The sequence below is a fragment of the Pogoniulus pusillus genome, chromosome 1 (assembly GCF_015220805.1).
Source record: "Pogoniulus pusillus isolate bPogPus1 chromosome 1, bPogPus1.pri, whole genome shotgun sequence".
Taxonomy (NCBI): domain Eukaryota; kingdom Metazoa; phylum Chordata; class Aves; order Piciformes; family Lybiidae; genus Pogoniulus; species Pogoniulus pusillus.
In genome coordinates, this window is record NC_087264.1 from 1024075 (window position 1) to 1038799 (window position 14725).

General features: G+C 55.1%; 1 protein-coding gene across 1 annotated transcript; it reads right to left on the reverse strand.

Annotated features, from left to right (window-relative positions):
- Positions 1-11229: 11229 nt before the first annotated feature.
- On the reverse strand, positions 11230-14173 carry BMP4 (bone morphogenetic protein 4). The gene is made up of 3 exons (XM_064144716.1): positions 14046-14173; positions 13261-13637; positions 11230-12295 (listed from the first exon to the last, which is right to left on the reverse strand). Exons 2-3 carry the CDS (start codon positions 13628-13630, stop codon positions 11454-11456), a joined length of 1212 nt encoding a protein of 403 aa, XP_064000786.1. The 5' UTR covers positions 13631-13637; positions 14046-14173; the 3' UTR covers positions 11230-11453.
- Positions 14174-14725: the final 552 nt, after the last annotated feature.

Here is a 14725-nt window from a genome sequence, read left to right on the forward strand (position 1 = left end):
TCTAGGTGAACCTGCTCTGGCAGAAGGGTTGGACTAAATGATGTGTGTGTAAATTGCATCCAGCTCTGGAGCCCCTGGGACAAGAGGGATGTGGAGATGGTGGAGAGTGTCCAGAGCAGGGCCAGGAGGATGCTGAGAGGCTGCAGCAGCTCTGCTGTGAGCACAGACTGCAAGAGTTGGGGCTGTGCAGGCTGGAGCAGAGGAGGCTCCCAGGGGACCTTCTTGTGGCCTTCCAGCATCTGAAGGGGGCTCCAAAAAAGCTGGGGAGGGACTTTTGAGGCTGTGAGGGAGTGGCAGGAGTGGGGGGAATGGAGCAAAGCTGGAGGTGGGGAGATTGAGGCTGGAGATGAGGAGGAAGTTTCTGAGCATGAGAGTGGTGAGAGGCTGGAGTGGGTTGCCCAGGGAGGTGGTTGAGGCCCCATGGCTGGAGGTGTTTGAGGCCAGGCTGGCTGAGGCTGTGTGCAGCCTGCTCTAGGGTAGGGTGTCCCTGGGCATGGCAGGGGGGTTGGAACTGGCTGCTCCTTGTGCTCCCTTCCAACCCTGACTGATTCTATGGTTCTATGTCCAGAGGTCCCTTCCAAGCCAACAAGAAATCACTTTGTTCCGAGGTCCCTCCGCGCTCTCTCCTGCTCTGGCTGCAGTAGCATGGCTGCTCTTCATTCCACCACAGCTGCTCAGATCTGTGGTGACACCAGGGGAAGCAGGTCCTTCCTTAGGGGGGCTTCACAAGATGTCCACCTGCCATCCTCTGCCCAAACCCGCGGGGACCTGCCAGGGAGCGACAGCCTATTTGGCTGCCCTGCGGACCACACTGTACTTCTGCAGCGGTAAAGGGGAGTTGTCCAAACAAGGGCAGAGTTTTGTCCTCCACAGCCCCAGCCCATCTGGGCTCTCACTTCCAGGAACTGCATTTTTTTCCCCAGTGCTCCAGATGTCCCTACTGAGAGGCAAGCAGCCCTCCCCTCCCACTGGAATTCCCCTTCCCCAAGGATTTACCCCAAGACACACACACTCACAATTCCCTTCCAGCCTCCTGTTTTCCTGGCACAGCAAGACCAGGCTCTTCTCTAGGATCATTTGATAACCAAGAAAGCCAAGAGAGGTCTGAAATAATTCATTCTGAATACAGAGACCAGAGTCCCACTCTGTATTTTAGCCTCCACTCTGGCAGCTCCAGAGGAAAACCCTCACTTTAAGTGACAGACCCTGGACTGGTTGGACTCTTGGGTTGGTTTCTGAGGTCTCTGCTTTCTGCCACAGCCAAGGTAAGAGCTGCTCAGCTCACCACTCAGCCCTGCTCACTATGCTTTATCACTTGAACCATCACAACACAAACTCTGTGAGGAGAGAATGAGGGAGCTGGGGGGGTGCAGCCTGCAGAAGAGGAGGCTCAGGGCAGAGCTCATTGCTGCCTGCAGCTGCCTGCAGGGAGGCTGTAGCCAGGTGGGGTTGGGCTCTGCTGCCAGGCAAGCAGCAACAGAAGAAGGGGACATAGTCTCAAGTTGTGCCAGGGGAGGGCTGGGCTGGCTGTGAGGAGAAAGTTGTTGTCAGAGAGAGTGATTGGCATTGGAATGGGCTGCCCAGGGAGGTGGTGGAGTCTGTGTGGCTGGAGGTGTTGAATCCAAGCCTGGCTGGGGCACTCAGTGCCATGGTCTGGTTGGTTGGCCAGGGCTGGGTGCTAGGTTGGGCTGGGTGAGCTTGGAGCTCTCTTCCAGCCTGGCTGATTGTATGATTCCCTGAATTTGCTCCCAAGCTATGCCCTGCTTCCTGAGGCTTGTGTGGGTCCCTCTCAGCGCTGCCACTGGTTAATCAAATGACAGAGACTCCCTTTGTGAATGATCTCGGAGGGCTGCCTCTGACTGGGGAACTACCCAGCTCTGCAGACTGCCTGTGAAGGACCACTGGGGTGGTTATTTCTAAGACTCCCAAACACCAAAACAAACAGCAGCTGCTCTGCTCTGCTGTATCTGTTAAATCTCTCCAAACAACACCTAAAAGTACCTGTTCCTGACGCACCACGTCTGGAGGTGGGAAGGATCAGCCTGTTGCACAGCATGTCTTGCTCACTTCCTCTTCCAGACACATTCATGACTTGAAGGCTCTTGAATAAGGCTTTCTGTGATGAAGAACAGGAGCACCATGCCAGGCTGGATTGGAGCTCTTTGATGTCCAAGCAGGAAGCAACCTCCATCTAACCACTGCAGGCAAGTGGCACTCAGGTTGGCTGTTGGGTCTGTGAGAACTGAAGATAGAATAAGAACCTAGAGCCCAAATTTTCCTTTTTAATGTAACCCAACAGTAGGAAACTCTTAGAATCATAGAATCAACCAGGTTGGAAGAGACCTCCAAGATCATCCAGTCCAACCTATCCCCCAGTCCTATTCAAGCCAGCAGCATGGGTTCATTTCCCCCATAGCAGATCCAAGGCACAGTGCCCAGAGCCCAAGCACATCAGCCAGTAAAATCCATCAGTCAACTGCCAGTGCAGCACTGATGGGTCCATGGTGTCTCCACCTGACCCACAGCTTCAGCCATTCACACACATCCCAGTTCCTCAAAGAGCTGTAGCCAGTCCTGAGAAGCCTTTTACCTTTGCTCACCCCTTACCCCACCAAGGCAGCTGCAGGATCTCCTCACAGGTCCCTCAGACTGAAAGCAGCAAGTCCACCACTGCTATCTGTCCAAAAGCTGCTGCAGGGCTGGCACTGGGCACGGCAGGGCTGGCACTGGGCACGGCAGGGCTGGCACTGGGCACGGCAGGGCTGGCACTGGGCACGGCAGGGCTGGCACTGGGCACGGCAGGTGCTGCGTGGCTGTGCTCTTCAGGACCCGGCAGCTCTGTGGACACTCTCAGCAAAGGGACATGCTCCTGCCCAGCTCTGTCACCTCACTGAGGATCAGGAAGAGCAATCTGCACCCCTTGAGGAGCCTGTTACAAACGCACAGAGTACAGCACCCAGGTGCCCCTACAGGCTCCAGATGGAAAGTGGCTTAAGAGGCAAACTACAAAGGACAGGGAAGAAAGTGCATTGGTGCAATCAGTGCCTGGATCCTTCTCCTTTGGAGGTAACTACTTGGTGTGGCAACCCCCATACAAGGACAGGCTGGCAGAGCTGGAGCTGCTTAGCCTGGAGAGGAACAGCCTTAAAGGATCTAATCAGTGCTGATCAAGAGGTAATGCAGGGGGTAAGAGGACAGGACCAGGCTCTTTTCAGCAGTGTCTAGTGACAGGACAAGTGGCAATGGCACAAATGGGAACCCAGGAGGTTCTAGCTGAGCATGAGGGAAATCTTTGCTGTGAGGGTGCTGGATCCCTGGAACAGGCTGCCCAGAGAGGCTGTGGAGTCTCCTTCTCTGGAGAGATCCCAAACCCACCTGGACACTGTGATCCTGGGCAACCTGCTGTGGGTGACCCTGCTTTAGCAGGGAGGTTGGACTGGACAATCCTCAGTGGTCTCTTCCAACCCTTAACCAGTTTGGGATTCTGATTCCAGTGGAGCATTTTTCTTCTGCTGGTTTAATTCCCTGTTAACTATGATGCAGCACCCAGCATGGTCCTGGGTGGCAGCTGACCCCAGCTTGGCAAGCAGAAGCAGGAATCCCTTCACACACTCCAGCCCTGTCAGGACCACCCCACCCCACCCCACCCCCAGCAAGGTGTATAACATAGAATCCTAGAACACACTGGGTTGGACAGGACCTTTAAAGGCCATCCAGTCCAATCCCCTTGCAGGAAGCAGGAATGTCCCCATCTAGATCAGGCTGCTCAGAGCCCCAGCTAGCCTGACCTCGAATGTCTCCAGGGATGGGGCCTCCACCCTCTTCCTGGGCAACCTGTTCCAGTGCTCCACCACCTTCATAGTAAAAAAACTTCTTCCTAACATCCCCTCTCAGTGTATCCTTATCTGATTTAAAACCACTGCCCCAAGCCCTACTGTTGCCTGTCTTTGTCCATCCATTTAGCCTGTTTTAGCTAATCCTGACCATCAGCCAGCAGTGTGCTCTCGTGGCCAGGAGGGGCAGTGCCAGTCTGGGGTGGATTAGAAGGGCTGCAGTTAGTAGGTCAAGAGAGGTTTTCCTGCCCCTCTCCTCTGCCCTGCTGTGTCCAGTTCTGGGCCACTCAGTTCAAGAGGGACATAGAACTGCTTGAGAGAGTCCAGCACAGAGCCACAAAGATGCTGAAGGGAATGGAACAGCTCTGTTGGGAGCAGAGCCTGAGGGAGCTGGGGCTGTGCTGCTGGGAGAGGAGGAGACTGAGAGGTGACCTCAGCAGTGGCTATCACTGTGTGCAGTGAGTGGCAGGAGGCTGGAGCCAGGCTCTGCTGGGTGGTGCCCAGGGACAGCACAAGGGGCACTGGGTGGGAGCTGAGGCAGAGGAAGTTTCATGTAAGCATGAGGAGGAATTTTTCCCTGTGAGGGTGACAGAGCCTGGCACAGGCTGCCCAGGGGGGCTGTGGAGTCTCCCTCTCTGGAGGTATTCCAAACCCACCTGGATGTGTTCCTGTGTGAACTGATGCAGGCAGAAGATGCTGCTCTGGCAGGGGTGTTGGAACTGGCTGATTCTTGTGGTCCCTTCCAAGCCTGACTGATTCTATGAGTCTGAAATGCCCTGAATTTGCTGGACAATCTCACCAGTGGTCTCCACCCTCCACCACTATTGCCCAAACTGCTGGAGATGCCACTGCTGAAAATCTCACTGAGACCCATGAGCACCAACAAGGACCAAATTCCACCAAAGCAAAGACCTGCAAATCTTTTCAGCCTGGTGAGGGCACAGCAGAGGACAAGAGTGATGGATCTGGCAGAGCAGAAGAGGTGCAGTCTCTGGTGCAGAGAGTGGAAGCAGGGGCTCACTGTGTCCAAACATAAAAGAACCATGACTATGAACTTCCAGGTGATGGCTTCAAAGCAGATATAAGGAAATAGTGCAAAAGGTATGGGTAAGAAAACTGTGGGAATCACTAGCACAGGAGAAAGCTGACCCCCAGAAAAGCCAGGACCTGTAAATGGCTGGAGGCTGGTGGGTACAGAGCATCTCACTGCAGGCTGGCTGTATCCCTGCCTTCTCTGGCAGGACTAGATAGACCTTTTGAGAGAATTAGCACATAGAGGGAATTTGTGTGTGGATGCAGGGTAACATCAACATTTTCCATCTACAGTCTGCTAGAGCTGGGAGCCAACTTCTCCTCTGGGAACGGTGCAGTCTCAATGGACCTGCACATCTGCCATCCCCAGGAAAAGGATGAATCAGCCCAAGAGTGGAGAGGGGGGAAATCTGCACTTATGAACACATCATCTGCCAGCACCTGAATGAAGAGAGGACTGCTGAGGTAAATACAACCAGCCAGCTCCAGAGCACCAAAGAGCATGGTGAGAGCCAGCTCCAGAGCACCAGAGCATGGTGAGATTCACCTACACCTGTAGTGTCTGAAGAGTCCTGGAGCATAAGGCTGGGCTTGAATAAAGCTCTCCTTGGCTCTCTGGTGTTATGGAAGAGACAGCTCAACACAGGTCCTTTCCAGGGTGAAATCCTATTGGTGATGCCTTTTGGTTCTGCAAAAGGTCTGGGCAGTCCTTCTAGTCAGCCCCTGAAGCACATTGGCAGGGCTGAGGGTGATGACTTTGGCAGACAGAGGTGCAAGAGCTTTTCCCCTTGACTCTGCTGCCAGTGCTCAGCAGATGGACTCTGAGCAGCATTTCACAAAGCCAAGCCCAAGTCCTGGGAGGATGCAAAAGGTCAGTGGGGCTGTGTCCTCCACAAAGCTAGTCTAAAAGACACTATTGGGCTCTGCAGTTGAAGAGGAACAGGGATCTGCTGGAGAGAGCCCAGCAGAGGGGATGATGAGGGCACTGAGCACTGCCTGATGAGGAAGAGGCTGAGGGACTTGGAACTGTCTAGTCTGGAGAAGAGAAGACTGAGAGGGAATTTAATCAGTGTTTATAACTGAGGGCTGGGGGTCAGGAGGAGAGGGACAGGCTCTGCTCCCTGGGATAGGACAAGGAGCAATGGATGGAAGCTGCAGGAGGAACTTCTTGCCTGCAAAGGTCCCAGAGCACTGGCACAGGCTGCCCAGAGCGGTTGTGGAGTCTCCTTCTCTGGAGCCTTTCAAGACCTGTCTGGATGTGTTCCTGACCTGACCTAGATTGTGTGGTCCTGCTCTGGCAGGTGGGTTGGACTGGATGATCTCTTTGGGTCCCTTCCAACCCCTAACATCTGTGATCTAGGCACAGGCAGGAGATGATGAGTGAGAAATGCTGACAGAGTGGAAAACAGCACCAGTCTCTAAGTCCAGGTGAACATTGGATATGCTGTGCAGAATCAAAGTCCTAGCACATGTGCTCCTCTGCTGCATGGAATAAATGACTCATGGCTGACCCAAGAGAGCCAGAGCTCCCCACAGCCTCAGCCCTCCTTGGGCTCTGCTAAGGTGCAAGCACTGCTTGATCAATCTTTCCCTTCAATGCTTGTGCCTAAAAGGATGCTCTGCTGCCCAATTAAGAGTGAGCCTGAGGTGCTTCTTTATGCAGCCAGCTGAAAATTGTGGACTGAAGACCATTTTCTACCCTTCCAAAGCAGAACACAGGACCCACAAAGGGAAGGATCATTTCTAATGCTTCTTATCATTATCACACCTACCTCAACCACGACATGGACGCTGTAGCCTCGCTGATATTATATCATGCAGGAATCCAGTACTGGTTTGAGGGTGTGGTGGAGATTCAGGAGGACAGACTCAAAACCAGAGAAGAGTTTTGTGTTTACATCACAGAACAGGGATTGAGGTAGTTGGACGCTGCTCCTGCCTCTTCCTGCTCTCCACACGTGACTGTGCCCAAGCCTCTTCCCATCTGTGTGCCCAAGGTCCTTATCTGCAGCACAGCAGTTATATCTCCTCATGTCTGCTTAGGTCCTGTCATCTCAGATACGGACTATGCACAGTGGAGAACCCTCAGATGTGCTATCATGCTGTGAAACCCCAGAATAAAGAGAACAAAGCACCTCCTGATGCAAAGATTCAACTCTTTTTCAAGCCATCACAGCTTGACTGCACTAATCACTACGGTAATAGGTGAGAGGTTTGCCAGAGGTGTGCAAGCACTGCAGTCACCAGAGGAAGCGCCTCCGTCTTCCTTCGCTGGCACTGTAGCAAAGCCTCTGTGTTCATCCCAAGAATAGCAATGTGCAAACCTCTCTGCTGCTCTTCCACAAACCTCTCTGCTGCTCTTCCAAACCAACCTGCATTTTTAGAAACTAATTTGCAAAGCCTCGGCCCCTGTGGCTGCAAGCAAAGCCCAGCAGCCTGGGCAGCGCCCCTCACCCCGCAGCCTGGGCAGCCACCCTCGCCCCGCAGCCTGCGCAGTGCCTCCAGCACAGCAGCTCCTTGCAAAATGATGCTGTGAGCTTTGTCTTAGGGGGGAATTGTCACCTGGGAGAAGAAAGATCTTCTAGAAGGCTCTTGGGATCCTGCAAGCCAAGAGAGGAAGGACACAGGAACGGATCAAGGTAAGCACAGTTCTCTGGGGGGAGCTCCTGGCACATGGCAGAGCCTGGGACCCTGTTTTCCAGCACACCTCATTGAACATTCCCACACGATGTCCGCTGGCCCTGGCTGACAGCCACTGTGAGCAGTTCAGCTGGAGACGCAGAGGACTGCTAAACCCTGCTGAGATACTCTTTTCCTTTCCTATCTCCACAGGTCAGACTGCAGCACAACAGGACTTGAGAGTGTCCAAAGCCACAGCAGGCACAAGGACAGAGCTCCATCATGGTGATCTGCAGCGTATCCACTGCAAAGTTTGTGCTCCTTGGGATACTGGGCTGCAGGCCACAGCTGTCAAGAGGACGGTTGGAGGGTGGTTGCACACTCACCTTCATCCCATTCCCCTTTCACTCACAGCTTGGATTGAATCAAAGGGGAACGAAATTGCTATGCCTTACCTCAGAGCTTCCAAGCACTGCAGTGCCAGCTGCCATGGGCAGCATTGGCTCTGAAATCAGGGACACTTCAAGTAACACATCCCCTGCTCATGGAACTCATGTTGCACTTACAGAGCAAGTGTAGTTGTCATCATTTTAAACAAAACTAAATGCTCTTCTCTTCTGGTAGTTTCTCATTGAGATAAACCATCAAGAAGCCCAACTGATGTTCCTATGGCAAGCAGCAAATGAATGGGACTGGCCACTGCTCCGCTTCCAAGCCACACAACTGCTGCAACAAATGCACGAGACAAGAATGAGAAACACTGCATGGAATGCTTGGGTTTCCCCACACCAGCATCCCTAAAATATCACAGAATCAAGCAGGTTAGAAGAGAGCTCCAAGCTCAGCCAATCCAACCTAGCACCCAGCCCTGCCCAAGCAACCAGACCATGGCACTAAGTGCCCCAGCCAGGATTGGCTGCAACACCTCCAGCCACGGCCACTCCACCACCTCCCTGGGCAGCCCATTCCAATGCCAATCACTCTCTCTGACAACAACTTCCTCCTAACATCCAGCCTGCACCTCCCCTGGCACAGCTTGAGACTGTCCCCCCTCATTCTGTTGCTGCTTGTCTGGCAGAAGAGCCTAATCCAATCTGTCTACAACCTCCTTTCAGGTAGCTGTAGACAGCAAAAGTAAAGTAAGCTCTCTCCCTCTTGCCAAGGTGGTGAAGAAAGTTCTGAGAGCAGCCAAACCCAGAGCAAACTGAAGCAGTGTGGAGGGGGGAAAAACCACCACTGGTTATCAGAGAGAGCAGTTCTGGTTTCTCTGACAATTCTGTCATCTTTTCCTATCTTTAAACAAGTCACTGGGCTGAAAGTTTTGCCAGCTGCCTCTGATCACAGGAGGTCATACAGCAGCGTGTCACCTGCATGCGACAGAGGGATGCAAACACACAGGGAGGGAAACCCTCAGCCCCTGTGCTCTGCCTTAATAGCAGCAGTTTAGAGGTGCTCCACTGAGTAGATGGCCTAGAGCAGCCATGAATACAGAATCACAGAATAGTGGAGGTTGGAAAAGACCTTCTAACATGCATCTCCTAACGTCAGCTGCTTTAGAGCCACAGTTTAGACTCTGGAAATGTTACAGAATTTAATAACCTTGATTTTTTTTAAGCCACAGCTGGATTTGTTCCTGTGGATCCTGAGCAGAACACCCCATGTAGGACCTCACCAACCCACAGCTCAAGCAGCAGGGCAGAAAAACCAAAGCAAAAGCAAAGGAGGGGGAGGGAGGGAAGGGGAGGGAAAAATCTTCCAAAGGCCACATATGCACCAGGACAACCTCTTCCCTCAGCAGCACCTAGGGAACAGCAGCTGCCTCTGCAGGGCTTTGATTTCATCATTTCAACGCGATGCAAAAACAAGCACCAAAATAAACAGATCCATAAAGCAGCAGGACCGCAGCAGAGCGGCTGGAGGCTTCTAGGAGGAGAATGACCTAAATCCAGGCGGCGTTCGCGCACACGCTGCTTGGCTCTAGCCTCACGGCGGCCTCGACCTCTGCGGTGCACCAAGGAACAGAGAAGAAAACCCGGGAGAAGTCTCTGCCTTCAACGGCTTGGACTTGTTTTCAGAAAAGCACAGGGATTTGTACTTTTTTTCCAGCCCCCCCCTCCCGCGGCGCCTGCCCCACGGCCCCGAGACCCCCTTTCCCCATCTGCCCATCCATCTCCAGCGGCCCCGCAGCAGCCAGGGTTATCGGTGGCAGGGGGCAGATGGTGGGAGATGTGTGTAATTGCCCTGTCAGGCAGGCCCTTTAGCTGATGCCACTTCAAAATGAAATTCTTTCTTTGGCATGGCTATGTCTGATATGCAGGCATCAAAGGAAGGCAGCAGGTCGCCGATGCCCCGGGCCACACATTTCCCTTCTAAAGGCAGGAATGAGAGTGTCAGCTCCGGGCCGAGGGGGGCCCCAGAGACACACCAGCAATAACCCAGACCCCCTGCACCCTACCTGGGCTCCTTGGGAGTGGGGTGACTCCCACCGTGCATTCCCCAGGAGCACACACTCAGAGCCCTGCCAAATCAAGGACACTTAGTATCCATAGCAAGCACCCAGATCCTCATAGCAAGTGCTCATTGCTGTCTCCTGGGGTGGCAGGAGTCTGTGGGGTTCCCACAGCACCCGGATGGGGAGGAGTGGTCACCCAAAGAGCCTTTGGCAGCAGAGGGAAGGCTGTGACGTGCTCTCCTGCACCAGCAGCCGGCGGGACAGAGGGATGGAAAAGCCCTGCTGGCACGGGAGTTTGAGGGATGGATTTTTGTTGTTGTTTCGGAGAGACACTCAGGGCCCTGCTCTCCTCCCCCTGCAGCTCCCATCTCCTTTGTCCACCTGCACTCTTCAGGGAGCCAAGGCTTTTGGCAAGCTTTCCACTCCAGTTTTTATTGGTTCCTGCTAAGCTGCCCCTTTCGGGGAGTTGGAAAGCCTCAATCACTGAAGGAAAAGAAAACAATGCAGCAAATGCATCATGCACTCTCACCCTGCTCCCTTGCCACTCCCGCAATTACCGAGGAGAGGACGCAAGCCCCACGCACACCTCCCTATTTTCCCAGCCAAGCACAGCCTATCCAGCCTGTTTCAGCCAGGACTTCCAGGCCATAGATACCTCCAGCTGTACCTGCTCAGCTCTGATCGCCCTCCTGCTCGGAAGCAATTTGGAAAGGACCCAGCACAGGTAGCTATTAGCTCACACGTTTAACTACTGCAGGTATCTTTTCCTTCTCTTTTTTTTAAAGCATTGTAATGGGGACGATTTGATCTTCAAAGGATCCGTCCGAACCTTTGAAGCTTCCCAAAGAAGCCAATCTGCAGCGGGGAGGGGAGGAAGGTGGGAAATGTTAAAGCGTTTTAAAACCCGGGGAATCCTGGAGATGGGTGAAGGATATAAAACCCGTTGGGTTTAGCATAAAGCCCTCAGGTAATCTTCACCTTCTTTTCACATGCATTTTCGGTGGGTTGCTTTGCAAAGGCTTGGGCCAAGGTTAGCAAGGTGGGCTCTATCCCCATCGGCTAGGAGAAGCACCTCTTAAATCTCCAGGGACCCTTCATGCCACAGCACCTCGGTAAAAAAAAATAGAAATACCAAAATGTGCAAAGCCAATTAAAGAGGGGGGGGGGGGAAAGGTGGGGAGGGAAGCAAGGGGGGAAAGTGATGAGAAGGAGAGAAAATAAAGTCCCTGCTGCAGTCCCAGGCAGCACAGCCTCAGCAGCACCCTGAGAGGCGAGACACAACATACATCTATCTTTAAAATAATGACTCATTTTATTTCTTTCTTTTAATATGTAGTTATAAATATATTTTGTCAAAATATATGATCATTATTGTCAAAAACATTTGCACATAAAGTCATAAATAAGGTCAAGGTGAACGTTTAGTTTAGAGAAGAGTCCAGCTATAGCAGGCAGTTCTGGGGTGGAACGAGAGGGAGAGAAGAAGGGGAGGAGAGGGCAGGAGGGAGCAGGGGTGGTCAGCGGCACCCACAGCCTTCCACCACCATCTCCTGGTAGTTTTTCAGGACCACCTTGTCATACTCATCCAGGTAGAGCATGGAGATGGCGCTCAGCTCCGTGGGCACACAGCAGGCCTTGGGGATGCTGGAGTTCACAGAGTTCACCAGCGTCTGCACGATGGCGTGGTTCGTGGAGTTGAGGTGGTCGGCCAGAGGGAAGGGGCAGTCCCCGTGGCAGTAAAACGCCTGGTACCCTGGGGGTGCCACGATCCAGTCGTTCCAGCCCACGTCGCTGAAATCCACATAGAGGGCATGTCGGCGGCAGTTTTTTTTGTTCTTGCGGGAACGCTGGTGCTTGGGGCTGCGGCGGGCTCGGCGGGTCAGCGCATGGCCTCGCCCGTCGTGCCCGAAAGTGACCAGCAGCGGCCTGAGCTGAGCCCAGTCCCCGCGCCCTTGAGGTAAAGATCGGCTAATCCTGACGTGTTTGCCCTGATGAGTCTGTGCGTGGTGGAGGTGGGTCACCTCGATCACCAGCCCGTGGTTCGGCTGCTTGTCCTTGGTCCACCGGATCACAGCCGGGCTCACATCAAAGGTCTCCCAGCGCGTCACGTTGTGGTGCACCAGACGCGTGTCCAAGAGGCGCGTAATGGCCTGAGTGCGCTCCGACAGCGGCTTCATCACTTCGTAAATGTTTATCCGGTGGAAGCCCCTCTCCCACGCTGCGCTTGGCTCCTCCACCTGCTCCCGGTACAGCCGCAGCTCCGCAGAGGAGATCACCTCGTTTTCCGGCACGCTGCTGAGGTTGAAGACGAAGCGGATCCAGGGCGCCTCGCTGGGACCTGGGACACCCTCCAGGTGCTCTGCAGAGGAGCAGGGCGGGGAGGGGAAGCAGTTCAAGACAGCAAAGAAGAGTATGTCAGCCTCGGGGCACTCGGACGCAGTCCCCCTCACCCCCAGCACAGACACAGCACGCACCCACGCTTCACCTGCCCGGCAGCCAGCGGCACCTCTCCGCTCGCCCGTGCATCCCTCCCAGCCGGACCGAGCAGCCCCTGCCCCGGCACCACTTGCTAGCCCTCGGCACGCCTGCACCGGAGCGATTTACCCCTTCCCATCTCACTTCCCCTTTAAGGGGGGCTTTTCTCCTTTCACTTTCCCCCCTAGCCTCTCAAAAATCATCTTCCCAGCGAGGTGCAGCACGACAGAGCACAGAGGTGCCTTGTTATGGGGCGCAGGGGGGAGAAAGAGAAACAAATTCCAAGGCAGTAATGATGCGGCTGGATTAATAATTCAGATTTACTTTGGAAAAGAAACATCCGCTAGGAAACATTTGGATCGGATTACAAGGGCCTATTGAATAAACCTTATAAACACACAGCTGTAACCATTACATTCGAGTACGGGGTTTCGGGGAATTGGGGCTTTTTTTTCTTTAAGAGAAAAACCAGGCAGCGACCGCTTTGGTAGTTCAAAAGGAACACACCGGGGTGATAGCCCGCCCTCACTTTACTCCCGCATCCGATCCAGGGCCATTAAATCCATGCGAGCCCAGAGAGCGACCCCAAGGCAACGGCACTGAAGGAAGCTTGCTCTTGTCAACTCAAGCGAAAGCACCTCGAAATATAGTCACGCTCCTGTTCAGCACAGGATGCTGGCAAATACACGGAGCAGCACGCCTGTCATCCACACACAGCGGGCTTGGGGGTGGTTTTCCTCGCATAAAATTAAGGCCGAGCACGTCCTGCTTCTAAACATACTAGTGAAGCCTCCAAAGGCAAGCAAAATCCCAACGGGGGTTGTGAATTTACCCCCTCCCATCACCAACCTTCATGGTGGAAGCTCCTCACGGTGTTTGCCCGGCTGGTCGATCGCTCAGGGTACTGCAGGCTAATTTCCTGGAGGTTTTCCTCCTCCTCTCCAGACTGGAGTCGATAGAGATCCAGCATGTAACTAGGAATGACGGCTGATTTGCTGGGCTGAGGCCGCCTTCGCAGCCCAAACATCTGCAGCAGAGTTGTTTCGAAACCCCGCAAGAGTTCATGGCTTTGGGCAGAGCGGCGTCCGGATCCGGCTTGTCCCTGAAGCTCTGCGACTTTCTTCCTGCCGGGCTCGGGTATCAGGCTAGCATGGTTAGTACCTCCTAGCAGGACTTGGCATAGTAGGATGACCATCAGCATTCGGTTACCAGGAATCATGGTGTCTCTGGGGTGCAAAGAAAAGGCACAACAACAAACAAAGTCAGGCTGAGAAGCAAGCCTCCCCCCGCTCCTCCTCCTTTGCGAATAAACTTCAAAATCATCATCATGATAGCAAGTGGTCAGACGGCATGAGAAGCAGTCCCGCAGCGGCAGCAGGCGCTCGCTGCCCGGCTCCGACTCTCCGCCGCATCCCGGTCACCGCTCGGCGGATAGGGCCGGGGCAACGGGGCGCCCGGTTCGGCGAACAGTGGGTCCGCGGGCTCGCGTCCCGCCGCCCGACCCCGGGACGGTGGCGGCGGCGAGGCTGGAGGGGACAGAGCGGAGACAATCCCCAAAGCAAAGTTTCCAAAAGCAGAGTAAGGCTCCCCCCGAACTACGGAGCGACGCGGAGCAAGAAGAGGGCTGTACTCACTGACAGCAAGCAAGGCATATCAGCACAGTCCATGATTCTGGAGAGCCAACCCGGACCCAGCGCGCCGAAAGCCTCGGGGCAGCGGCTGCCGAGCGCCTCCCGCGATCGCCGCCCGAGCGCAGTGCGGCCGCCGCCGCCGCCGGCCCCGGTTTTCTCCCGGCCCCGCAGTCACGTGGAGCCGTTCAACCCCCGCCAGCCCAGCCCGGCCCGGCCCGGCCCGCCGCCCCCGGCCCGCCCCCGGCCGGCCCGGCCCGGCCCCGCGGGGGACGGCCCGGCCCGCCCCACCGCCCGCGTAACATTCCCGGCCCCGCGGCGCCGGCCGTCCCGGGTACGCGGTGGTCGGGTGTCGGAGCTCCGCCGGGGCCGGGAGGCGAGCTGCGGAGAGCGTGGGACGGAGTTAGCGCGGCCCTCCGGCTGCGCTCAGGTGCATCCGCGGGGGACCGGTAGGACCCGCGGCCCCTCCTGTCCCGCTGTCTCCCCTTGCATCGCCCCGAGGGGGGAACCGGCACTGTGGGTGTCCCCGGGGCGTCGGTGACACCGGCTGGTCCGAGGAGCGGCAGCGGGACGGCTGCTGTGCAGGCACCCCAGGTCCGGTGGAGCGGCCAGTTTGGCAAGGGAAAGTTGGGAAGGGGAGCTCGGGATGCGGCTCTGCCCTGACGAGAACGGAACGAGCAGCAGCC

Bases quoted from the DNA above. Each gene is read 5' to 3' on its own strand.
- BMP4 (XM_064144716.1), bottom strand. From the start codon at position 13,630: ATGATTCCTGGTAACCGAATGCTGATGGTCATCCTACTATGCCAAGTC. The intron at 12,296-13,260 runs GTTGGTGATGGG...GCTCCTCTGCAG, and splicing joins GAGGAGCTTCCACCATGAAG to AGCACCTGGAGGGTGTCCCA.